Source organism: Microtus ochrogaster, chromosome 2 (genome assembly GCF_000317375.1).
Source record: "Microtus ochrogaster isolate Prairie Vole_2 chromosome 2, MicOch1.0, whole genome shotgun sequence".
Classification (NCBI taxonomy): domain Eukaryota; kingdom Metazoa; phylum Chordata; class Mammalia; order Rodentia; family Cricetidae; genus Microtus; species Microtus ochrogaster.
The window spans coordinates 67,297,413-67,310,310 of record NC_022010.1 but is presented as its reverse complement, the minus strand read 5'-3'; the positions used below and the strand labels follow the sequence as shown (position 1 = coordinate 67,310,310).

The 12,898-nt window shown below is 42.4% G+C and overlaps 1 protein-coding gene across 2 annotated transcripts in view; it reads right to left on the bottom strand.

The window, feature by feature from the left end:
- The window catches only part of Golgb1 (golgin B1), a 40,570-nt gene extending 28,193 nt beyond the window's left edge, over positions 1-12,377 (bottom strand). For both annotated transcript variants that reach the window (XM_026786351.1, XM_026786346.1), the window contains exons 1-5: positions 12,132-12,377; positions 10,597-10,710; positions 6,493-6,895; positions 4,914-5,029; positions 37-151 (exon numbers count right to left, since the gene is read on the bottom strand). In XM_026786351.1, the coding sequence (XP_026642152.1) occupies positions 37-151; positions 4,914-5,029; positions 6,493-6,895; positions 10,597-10,710; positions 12,132-12,245 (862 nt within the window). In that variant the 5' untranslated portion in view covers positions 12,246-12,377. The remainder of the gene's footprint in view (positions 1-36; positions 152-4,913; positions 5,030-6,492; positions 6,896-10,596; positions 10,711-12,131) is intronic.
- Positions 12,378-12,898: the final 521 nt, after the last annotated feature.

Here is a 12,898-nt window from a genome sequence, read left to right as displayed (position 1 = left end):
TAAGAAGACAGAATATCGGTTTGTGTCTATACATACCCTTCTCAGCTCTCAGCTCCTCCAGCTCTGCAGAACCAAGGAGCAAGGCTCCCCTTTCGCTCTCCAGCTCCATCACTCTCTTCTGCAAAGAGGCGATACTCTCCTCTGCAGCTGCCTAAATTACAGAGAGACAGAATTAGTGATTACCCAGCAAAAGCCCGCACTGATGCCCAGAAGGCCTTAGCACTTGTATCACCTCAAAGTTCTCCAGCCATGGGGATGCTTTAGAAACAGCATCTATCCCTTGGAATCTTTGGAGACTTTTTAAAGTCTGCAGATAGAAAAAGAAATAAAATATACCCCATAAGCTTCCAGCTCAGTGAGTTTTGAATCCAACTTTGAAGCCTGGATTATAAAGATAGAAATCCCAGGTCAACTGTGTGTGAAAGCATGATTTAAAAGTTCACAAGCAACACCTTAGAGTAGAGTGAAGCCAGCAAAGCAGCAAGGCCTGGAGGAATATGAACACAAACAAGACTTCTCAAGAGGAGGAAGACCCATGAGTTCTGTACCACTGGGTTTTTTCCATTTACACTAAAAATGTTCTTCTGTTTAACTTATGTATCCAGAATGTTTGGCTCTCTTAGTGACAGGCAAGTATCTATGTTACTAAATCTTTTGTTCCCTTTTATACATTTTTTAACCCTCAAGGGGCTCACTTTATACAATTTTCCATGCAATCCCACACACATTTCCATGTTAGCTATAGCATTTGCACAGCCTGCTTGGTCAAAAACCTTCACTATCAAGTAAAGAAACCGTAGGGGTAAGTTTAGGGCTTGGGATTTTTCATCTAGAGAAAAGTTTCTACTTTCTAATATATAAAGCAAATAAAACTCCAACAAAATCGCCGTAGGTATTGTATCTGGAAAAATAAAGACTTGAGGAGAAACAAAGCTGCGGTGTGAGGAATCAAACAGGAAGAGCACCAGTCAAGAGGCGTTAATCCTCTGTATGAAATCAGCCCAAATGATGTGACTATCGGGCCAACTCAAAACCACTTACCTAAGACAGAAATAACCAACTGAGTTTTGGGGCTCTCTAACTCACACCAGAGTTTAAAGCATGGGTATATGCTATTGGCTGATACAAAGTAATCGAATGCTTCAAAATCTTAGAAACAACAAAAGAGAACCTTCCAGACAAAACATTTATAACATCTAGGACAAAAGAAGAAACTGTGATTCATTCTCAAGAGAAAATATAACCAACAGAGACTAATCACAAAATGATACAGAGGTCAGATTAACAAGCAAGAACTTAGTTATTGTGGTGATAGCGGTTGAACCCAGGGCCTTTGGGCAGGCTTGTCTGGTGTTCTACCACTGAGTGACATTCCTATCCCTTGGTTTTTCTTTTTGAGTCTGAGCCTCACAATATAGCTCAGCAAGATGGCCCTGAACTTGAGATGTCCTGTTTCTACCTCCTGAGTTCTGGCCTTATAAGGATAAACTACCAGGTCTGGCTCCAAGCTAGGATTTTAAAGAAGATATTACAACTATGATAAGACATAATACATCAAAAATGAAGGAAAAGATAGAAACATCTGATGCAGACAATCAACTCTATAAAACAAAAAAATTGAAAATATAGAAAAGAAAATGATAATCATGAAATGGAAAATCTAAAGGGCAGGCTTCATAGAAGAATAGAGGTAAAAGAAGAAACGCACAGCAAACTTGAAGACAGAGTAACAGAAACTAAATTATTGAAGAAAAATGATCATAGCCTCAAGGAAACATAGGACATTAAAATATACTTTAGCTAGAGCATCAGAAAAGTTATTTTAAGAAATGGCCAAGCTTTTCTCATGCGCAAGCTTATATGTGTAAAAAAAAGGGGGGGGACCTCAATAAAATTAAGAAACTTGCAAAGAAAACCACAACTGACTACATCACAAAATGAAAAAGGTCTTTTTACAGCTCAGTAGAGAAATGATACTTCTATCTACAGGAGCAATCATTTGAATAATTACTCAAGAACTGCTGGGGGAGATGGAAGACAGAAGGCAATAGCATACATTTTTAAATGTCCTGAATGAAAAAGTGTCAATACAGAATTATAAATCCAAGAACAAAACAAAATGCAAATATCAGACACCACTAAGAGAATTTTCTCTAGCCGTGACTACAACAAGAATATAGCAGCTGCTCTAGAGAACCTGGTGTCGATGGGAAACAGCCTCAGAGGGAAGTATGTGCGTGATATTAAGTCAACATTTTCTCCTTAGTGTGGTTTAAATACTTGCAACTAACTGTTCACTGCAAAAATGTTAACGATGTGTGCTAAGATTTAAAACTTGAACACGAACAGACAGTAAATTCAGCACAGAGAACAGGGTGAGAGTATGTCATACAAGGTTTCTAGATCTTAAGTGACCGTTTTAGCCCTAAAAAGACTGCAATGTTAAGAATCTCTCTCTCCTGGCCTCCTCTTTCTCTGTTCTATAAACTTAATGCCCTAAATGAGTTTTCAGACCATGTGCCCCAAAGTGGTTAACACAGGCAGAGCCTGGCTGGCCCTTGGGTTAAAGGGAGACAGTTAAGAATCAAATCAGAAAAGTGACAGAGCAGATACTGCTAGATCTCAGCGGACCAGGCCAGTACATGACGTGACACAGCTGTCTTAGGAGAGCTCAGATACCCAAACCATCTACTCTACAAGACTAGAGAACAGCATGTTATGCTGTGTGGCCACTCCTAACAGGCAAACGTGCAGACACTAACTCTGCCTAGGGCTTTGGTGGTGGACTGCTCAGAGAAGTGTCCGCCTAGGGCATCAGTGGAAAGCTTAGTGAAGTGTCTTGCTTCAGTAGTGCAGAAGCACTGATTCAAACTCTTCCAACAAGTGAGACCTGGAAAGATCAAGCTTTTCTTGAAGTAACAACTGAATCCCATTGAAAAGTTTTCACAATGTTTATGTGAATATACAGCTAGTGCTCATAAGCAATATCTGGTGCATAGGGAAACCAGAGGATAAATAGATCCAGTACTGATTGCTGGAATCCAGTACTGGATGCTAGAATTAAAATAAGTACATCAAGGCAGTTATTAAAATCACATTCTTATATCTTCAAAAATCACAAATTAAAGCAGCATCACTGAGTGCTGGAACAGCTGCATCTACACTAACACACATGGAACAAAGGGGGCACGAGTCAGAAAAATAATCTAATGGCAAATAGCTTCCAATGGATTCCAGGATTGAAATCCAGATATTCAATAGAGTAGATGAATAAGCACAGAAAATATGGTGAAACTGAGGTCAAGGCCTATTAATACCCCAGTGTTCAAAGTCAATGATGAAATCTTAAAAATAACAGAAATTTTAAAAAGAGATTTTTTTTATTAAAAACAAAACAGCAAAGAAGAGAGCTGAGAAGTACTCAAAGTGTTAAAAGCAAAAACAAAAACAAAACAAAAAACCAACCCTGTCAAGTAGAGTTCTACAGTTAGCACAAAGTACACAGCTGAGATAACAGTGTAATTAGCTATACAGAAGCTGTAGAAGCCCATCTGTGAACACACACACACACTCCCATCCACATCCATAGAGTAGTTAAAAACAGTCTTTTACACAGGATGGCATTGGATAGAAATATGTAACTCAGGGTTAGAAGATTGTGGGGGCTTCCACTTGCTTTTATTAATAAAATTTCACTAGAACATGATTGCTACCATGCTTATTTTTAATCTTATCTCTGCTTTTCTCTACAATGGCGATTTGAAAGAATAAATGCAACAATAGCTATGAATCACAAAACAAGCAAGAAAAGGGTCCATAAGTTAACCATGCAAGATTATGGTGGAAAATGGAATCGTAGTTCATGCTAGAGAAGGTACTGAGTAGGGTGAGGACAATATGGTTCACCTTATTAAGAGTTTGGGTACCATAGCTTAATGCATTTGACAAAACGTCCTCATACTTACGATTTATACATTTAATGCTTTATAAATTTTACCTCAAGAGAACAAGAATTGCTCAACTAGTATACCTCAACTACTAACAACTACTAACAAATCTAGTCAATAATACACATTCTGAAATATTTGGGGGTCCTGATATCAACAACCCACTGAGAAATACATAAAACATTAAGATGAACTGGTGGACAGAGATAGACAAAAGGGTAGTTACTAAAACAAATACATACAATACAGTATTACGATACAATCTAGAGTATAAAACAGTTCCTACCTATGTGAACTGTAAACACTTTCTTATGGCTCACAGTACTGTCCAGGGACCTTGTCTTAACAGCTCTGTTAGTGGGGCATCACCTCACAACAGAGGTGGGTAAACACACTCACTGCAGTTGTGGGCCAGCCTGGTCCACTAAGATCCAGACTCCCTTTGTTCTGACACTCATACTCACTAAGAGCCTTGGGGTGATTATAATCTAGTTTTCCACAGAGACAACTGGAGAAGGAAAAAGGAATATACTGGCTAGCCAGCCATTTGGCAAACAAACTTGTTTATTGTTGATATATTTACTGGAAGTATTATGGTTTCCCTAATAGACTTGTAAGTTTGCTTAGACTGACTTGTGTACCCTAAACCTGAACAAATCTTAGTAAGAAACAAAGCTGATCCACACTGAGAAAGCGACTGTGAAACAGGAGTCATGGTCCACCCACGACACAGATCTAAGGCACTGGAGTCGGACCGCTCCTCAGATGTGTGTGTTAGCATCACTCCCTCGCTACTCCTTGTGGGGAAGCTGCTTTCATGCCTTTCAGGATTCCAGTCAGGTAGACGCCTCCCCTAAAAGCACTTTATCAGGTAGAAAATACACATTTACCTTCCTTGTCATACTCATTAGAGCCCCTCAATACAGCAAAGATAAATATATCATACAGAAATTTACATGTCATTACCTGTATGCCCTCATTACAGACATCTGGTAAAGAAGTCTGAGATGCTGTTTCATGTTTTTGCAAGTTTTGCTTATTTATAAATTGTCTCATTTCTTTAGATTTTTGCTGGAGTTGATCTAAGGAAAAGAAAACAAACAGATGCGATATCTGAGGAAAATGAACACACAGAAGAGAGCTCTGAGTCTAGCTGAGCCCTAGCTACTGCCTTCTAAGGGTACAGCACATCACTGGTCAGTCATCGTAATTAACATTATGATGCCGGTTACATTTTTACTGTTTGGACTGAAGAGGATCTCAGTAAACTATGTCCTTCTAAGGAGAAATAAGCACATGGCACATTACAGCGTCACAGAGAAACCCTGCTATTGGCATCAAAACGGATGGAAAGGGGAACATCATGTTAGGTGTAGGAAGCCAGACAGGTGCACATTTTCTCTCCTCTACAGGAACTGAAGTGAAAAAGCCTCAGGAAAGACAGTGATTCCTAGGGACTTGGAAAGGGGAGGGGTATGAGAGGGGTTTAAGAACACACACTTTTGCATGTATGAATTCTCACATACTTGATACATGCTAATAAAGAAAGGCCTAGACATTTAAAATATTCATTTTTCCTTTCTCCCTTAAAAATGGCTTTAGTGGAGCCTGGCAGTGGTGGTTCATTCCTTTAATCCCAGCACTCAGAAGGCAAAGACAAGTCAGTCTCTATGGGTTCAAGGCTTCTCTGGTCTACAGAGCAAGTTCCAAGACAGTCAGGACTACACAGAGAAACGCTGTCTCGAAAAACCAGAGAAAGTAAAATGGCTTTGGTGGTCCATGTTTACATTCTCCACATACCACTCAAGTACTGGGAGCCAGCAAGAGCCCCAGCAAGTGAGGTTTGAAATATGTGCACGGTTCGGGGAAGGGGACAATGTACTCAAGTTTTCCCCTTTTCCCTCATGATGCCCTCTAACTTTCTGGTCGACAACCAAATTTTTGGAACTTGTTTGCAAGTTATTTCTTCCTAAAGTCTTCTGGGGCCATGCACACGGTCATCTGTCAGTGCTCTGAAGGAGACTAGTGACATGGAGGATTGGTGCTCAAGGAAGTGCACTTTTTAAAAATAAACTTCTAAGATGTCAAACTTTTAGAGCAATTTTCAATTTTAATAAAATATTTAAAAATGTTTCTTACAACCTGCTTAGAGGACAAAACTTTTCCTCAAAAGGGAATTTTCACCTATGATAAAAGCCAGAAGATCTACCTTTAGACTTACAGACTGCTCTTTGCAGTCTGATCTGCGTACCTACACCTGGCCAGACCTTTCCAGAAACAACTCCCACTCCCACTCCTGTCAGTCAGTGCACTCTCCCTGCCAGTCACGTGATCGCTCACAGGACTCCTGAGCAATGGACAGAGTGCTCCTGTTCTTAGCGCTGTGACAATGATGTCAAGACGATTATGACTTGAGCGGCAAGAACAGACCTTGCCACAAGAGGTGCCTGCGCATGCTTCAGATCTTGTCGCTAACAGAACCCTGTAGTAGGGGGTGCAATCCACTCAGGGGTAGCGGTGACTTCCAGAGCCACCAAACACTGACCTTCCAGCTGCTGAATGGCCCAGGCTGACCTGGCAGCCTGTTCACTCTTCTCTCGGAGCAGCTCCGAGTTTTCCTCCTTCAGGGCATAGCAGGCAGACCGCAGTTCTTGCTGGGACTTCTGAAGACTCGAAATGCAAGCAGTCTTCTCCTCCATGTCTGCTCTGTATTTTTGCTCGAGAGCACTGTACTGAGTCTCCAGCTCAGCCTGGACTCGGCCGGATCGCTCCAGCTGTCCCTGAAGCTGATGCATCTCTTCCTGCAGGTTATGGAAGGATAATTTTCTCTCTGCTACTTCAAATTCTACCTTCTCCATCAGAATCTTGGACTCCTGTCTCTCTGTTTCCATGGTGCTCTTTAAAGTATCATTTTCAGCTTCCAACTGCTGTAACTGTTGTGAAAGAGTCTAGAAAACACAAACACAAGCCATTATGACCCATAGCTACATCCTTTCATGCAGGGAACACACGGAGGAACTCCTAGGACCCAAGCAGGTAGCACTATGGAATAACATGGAATAACACCCTCATGTTGGTTTCCAGACCTTTTGGACCATTTGCACTCATATTTACCATGAGTCAGAATTTTTTTCATTTTTGCCTCTCCCATTAGAAAACATGTTCCGTGAGGGAAGGAGACACAACACTTTATTTCATCGTTACTAGTCTCTAGATCCAGCACAGTCTATGGCAAAGTGGACTCAATACACAATGAATAAAGCAATCTAGCCTCTGTCCTGGAGGACCTCAGGGTTCAGGCCCGGAGACAGGTTGAGCATCATACAAAAACACAGAAGGCACTAGAGGGCTATCTGCAAAGTTCTCATAGGAAGAGAGAGGGGAGCATTAGGGTGGCCTTCCTTTAAAAGAAAGCCAAATAATCTAAAATCTAGAAGTGAGCCACCAGCTCGGCAAAGGAAGTACTAAGAATGGTACATCAGGCAGACAGCTAAGAAAAAAGATGGCTACCTGGCAGCTGGGGGTTAGCAGTGAGAAAAACTCCAGTGATGAAAGAAAAGAAGGCTGGAGAAACAGCGTGAAGCTCTGAGGATGCCTTAGCATTAAGAAACTGAGAGCTGTTCTCGACGCACTAACGCATCTGGTCACACAAGTTTCTGAAGAGGCAACCCTCTCAATGTCAAAGAGGATGCACGGGGTATGGGTGGAAGAACAGAGGCAAAACCCTGTCAGGAAGAGCTCTTTATGTGAAGATGTTCCCAACCAGAGCTGGTCCTGATGCTACTGATGAGGAGGGCAGAGGCTAGAATTAAAAGATAAAATCGGCAGGACTGATATTAATTGTAGGGATTGAAGAATACAAAGGAAACAAGAAAGTTTGAGTTTTAATCTTTTGAGTGAATACTATTAAGAGATAAAATATGGTTAAAATATTTTAAGTGTGTTTTTGAACTGGATACATGACAATAACATCTATTCGTGGGGTAAATGTGACATTTCTATATGGGCACACAATGTGAAACCGTCAGATCCAGGTCCTTGGCAGATGTCATGTCAGGCATGTGTCTTTCTTGGTGTTGGGAACAGTCACAATTGTCTCTACTAGGACTTGAAACAGTTGTGGTCAAAGCAGCTGTCCCTCTGTGCGGCTGAGGTTTCCCTGTCGTCACTTAGCCTCCCCTCACCCCTCCCAGGCTCCGGAAGCCACTATTCTCTTTTCTACTTCTGTGGCCTTACTTTTTTGGCTTCCCTATGGAAGTGAGAGCACGTGGCATTTGTCTGTCTATGCTTGACTTTTTCACCTAGAATAGCATGCTGGCTTCGTTTCCCATTGCAGCAGAAACACAAAACTGAATTCCTGTTTTAGGACTGAGGAACATTCTATTGTGTATATTTACTATGCTGATATATTAATGAACATTATATTTCCATGACAGGCACCATCTCGACTGCTGTGAACAGTGCTGCAGCAGAGGAGTCTGCAGGGGCCTCTGTGTCCTCCGGCTGGGTACCCAGCCATGGGAATGTCAGACAATGGGAGTTCTGTGCCTGCTCTTCCGAGCTACAAATAATAGGCTTTAAGAAGGAAGGTGAGTTTTGCTTTTTTACCTGTTGAGCTTGCCAAGGTTGTAGGTTAGCCATGTATGACTAGGGAACTGGGTACATATCAAAAGCACTAGAGAGACGAATGTTTGGGAGAGACCTGTCGCAGTGGGGATAGTCACACCTACTATAAGAGCAAAAGAGAGAAGACCAGGTATAGTAAGACTTCCTGGCTGAGGCTAGTCCACTGGCAAGTACTATTTAATGGGCAGGAAAAGAAGCCTATGAAGGAAAAACAAACAAAAGAAAAGCTCCAGAGACATCGGAAGAGAACTAAGATGTGCCCTGTGCTCATAGGAAAGCAGTGGACTTTGAGGAAGTTTCAAGGAATAAATGATAAACAGGAAGAAATACCAGTCAGACACGGTGGCATATCCCCAGAATCCCAGCATATGGAAGGACTTGAGGGCAACCCAGGTTATACAGAAAACCTTTTTTTTTTAATTAAAAATTTTCATTTATTTTACATCCTGACCATGGTTTCCCCTCCCCCCTCTCCTCACATCCTCCCCCCACCTCCCCTCTAATCCTGCTCTCTATCCACTCCTCCTCTGTTTCTGTTCAGAAAGGGGCAGGCCTCCCATGGATGTCAACAAAGCAAGGCACATCAAGTCTAAGTTCCTTCCTTTGAATTAAGGTTGGGCGAGGAATCCCTGAATGGGGAAAAAGGTTCCCAAAAGTCAGCTCAAGAGTTAGGGACAGGCCCTGATCCCACTACTAGGAGTCCCACAAATAGACCAAGCTACACAACTGTCACACATATGTAGAGGGCCTAGGTCGGTTCCATGCAGGCTCCCTAGCTGTCAGTCCAGAGTCTGTCAGCAACTATGAGCCCAGGTTAGTTGAGAAAGCCTATTTTAAAAAATGAATAAAACCCACCAACAACTAAGAAACAAATATCGCAGAAAGGTCTAGTAAAAGAACGCTGAAAAGACAGTCATTAAATTTGAGAATTACAGGTGTGTCATGATTCTCTAGAAGAGCTTTGGGAGTGTGGCAGTGATTTCAGCTGAATTCACGCTCGGCGTGTGTCAGACCCTAAGCACTTTTATGCACTCACGTGACTCTGCAACAGGTCCTTCATATAAATGTTACTGTCGTTAGTTTACTGATGGAAGAATCTGAAGTCTACCAGGTCAACCAGGGTGTGCAGGAATTCTCCATGCACGCCTTTCTCTACTGTGCTGAGGGAACGATGATGTCCGCTGCATAAGGGAGCTATGAGGATCCATATGCACTGTCTGACAGAGGTCACACCGAGGCAGCCATCTGAGCAGCAAAGGCCTAGGAAGTACCACAAAGGAGACCAGACCCTCACTGTCCCAGGACACCCAGAAAAGACACCTAGAGGCAGAGTCTGGTTTTTATGAGGATGAAGAGGAGGGAACATGCTTCCACACTACAGAGAAAGCCGCCTCAAGAAGGCAGGCTGAGCTTTAAGGAGGAAGAATGTGGCTGATGTTTCCTGGCAGCAGACAGCACCCAGGTGAACAGGCAAAGGGTGTGTTGAATTAATTAACTATAGAATTAATTCTGTATTAGAACTTGGCTACTTGGATATGACCACAGGACAAGGGCACAAGGAGGCCAAAGGCAGATAAGAGTAGCCCAGATCGGAAGCATGGGTCCATACAGTACAGCAAGAGAAAGAAGAATTATTGTCTTATTGGATTACTTCAACCCAGAAGAAAGTTGACCAACGGAAAAAGGCAAAATAGAGACCATGCACGAGGCACAGGAACCACTCAAGACAGACAAGGCGGGGAGAGTGACAAGAAAGAAACTCGCCAGAGGAAATCAGGAAACTGCAGAAAGACTCCAGCCTACAGCAATGAAGGAAAAGTGCGGTAAAGACGGACAATGAACCCGGGGAGGGACCGCGCCTGCTTTGCCACTGTGTCACCACCAGGGAAGCACTGGCGTTTGCTGAAAAGAATGAACAGATGACACCAATCCTCTGGCCGCTTAAAGGTTGTCATGACTGCTGCCCAACAACCTAACGTAGAAACCAGCCCTCCCCAGCAGCCAGTGGGACCGCAGATAGTACCTGGTTTCTCTGTTCGGCCAAAGTCAGCTCCTGCTGCAGCAAGTCTACAACCTGAGCACGGCCCAGCAAGGCTTCTTCATGTTCCTCAAGTTTCCTTTGCATCACCCTCAATTTCTGGAAAGAAGCATTTAGACATAATTACAGATAAATAAGCACAATTATTTGCCCACCTTCCAAAGTGCCATGTGCACCTGTAAGGCTCCGCTTTCGAGTGTGGAAGAAAAGGGCTAAGTAGGACACCGCATGCCATGGCCCATCCAGCAGCAAGAGACTATCCAAAATGCCTTCTCCAGAGCGTGACAACAACCAAACCCAAGTGCAAGCAAGGCCTTGAATCAGGGAGCCTAATATACTTAAGATAAAATGACACACACTCACGTTCAAAATTACATAGTTCCTGTCCTGTCCCTAAGTAGCACAGGTAACATGCATATCTTACCTACAAAAGAGAGCAATCTTTATAGGCAAAACCATTTCTCTTCTGTTTTCAATCTCAGGGCAGGCACTTGAAAAATACCCATTGAATAAATCAATCAATATATACAATTCATAGTCTAGTTTTCAAAGTAGTACACTCTGAAATTCCACTTAGTAGTACATTCTGAGAGACCGCTTAGAACTTGGAACAGGTTTGCACTCAAGAACAAAGAAATGAGCGGCTGGGAAGGATGGCACAATTGGCAAAGTATTCGAGAGACTTTGTGTTCAATCCCCAGAATCCACATAAAAAAAGCCAGGCCAGGTGAACCCCAGACTGAGGTGGTAGAAACAGGATTCTGGAGGCTTCTCGGCCAGCCAGCTAGCCTAGCCTAAGTGGTGACCTAGGCCAATGAGAGGCCCTGCCTCAGAAGGGGAAAGTATCAAGGCCAATGGCTCCAGAGGAAGGAATGACATCCAAAGTTGTTCTCTGACCACCACACATGTGCATGTGTGCATGCATACCTGTGTGCATAAACATGCACTTGCACATATATGAACACACATGTACAAACACAGATCAAACAAAGTGTCACTAAAGTGCCTTTCCTTACAGGGTTCTACATTCTAAGTACACGCAATGTGAGTTAGTACAGGTTAAGCTCAAATACAGTGAAGTCAATTTTCAATGCACCTTAAAAAATATTAATTTAATAAAAGACTGTGCCATCAAAATCACTTTTTTTACTCTCCTTTTTTAAAAAAATACAAAACTGACTTCATATATTTGAAGCTTTGGATCAGGGTTAGAGCATGAACGGTAGCAGTAAATCTGTAAATGAGAAAGAAACCAGCCCATTGCTGACTCCCGTATAAGTCCCCAAGTAAATTCAGCTTTAGAATTCCAAGTTCCAACCTGATGAGATGTGGAAAAAGGGACAGTATGGATAATACAGAAAATAATATGCAACGAAAGACAGGACACCAATAAGAAGCCAAGGATGCATGGAGGACATGTGGAGCGCAGCGGGGAAGGGAAGTGCTTGGGACGTGGCTGTGAGATCTGGATTAAAGGTGAACCAAAATGAGAATCATTCTACAGAGTGTGAGCAACACACCTGCTGCATCTCTGTCTCCACATCTGCCTGGGTCACTAACTGAAGCAGTTCATCTTCATGGAGACGGACCTGGGTTTCAAAGCGGGCGTCTTTCTCTCGGACCACCTGCTGCATGGAACTTAACTAAAGACACACACCAGAGAAACTAGACAAGTTACACTCCAGAGTAGCTCACAGACAACTCTTTCAGCCTAACCTTCAAAGATGGGCACACAGCACTGATGGAAAGCGCTTCTCTAAACCTCAGCTCTGAGGGGCAAGGGTGAAAATGTCAGAAAAGCAGGAGGCCCAGCAGTAACTTCCAGACAAGAGAGAAAGCCTACTACCAATCTCAGAAACAACTCATATATAACTTTAATTAAAAAATTTTCACAGATACTAAAAATGTTATAAATATGGGAGAAGATTTATTTTTAATTCTGAAAAAATTAGAAAATGAAACATACAAGTGAAGTTAAATTTCTGTTAACTCCTTCAGTATCAGACTCATGCTCAAAAATGGTCCTAGAACCTCACTCCTGTAAATTAGCAATTCAACCATGAATATTATTCAAAATGCTCTACATATGGAAATACAAATCTACTCTTTCTTGTGTGGTTTTCAAACTTGCTTTGACTAAAGAACTGTGTGTGTTTTCAAGGGCACACCACCTCCCCAGAAAGCCATCCAGCTGTCACTGCTGCAGGCCCATCTCTTTAATGCATTCTTCTCTGTCTTTTCCAACTCTTCCCCACAAGAACGCGGCTTGTCTAGAGTGTTACCTAGC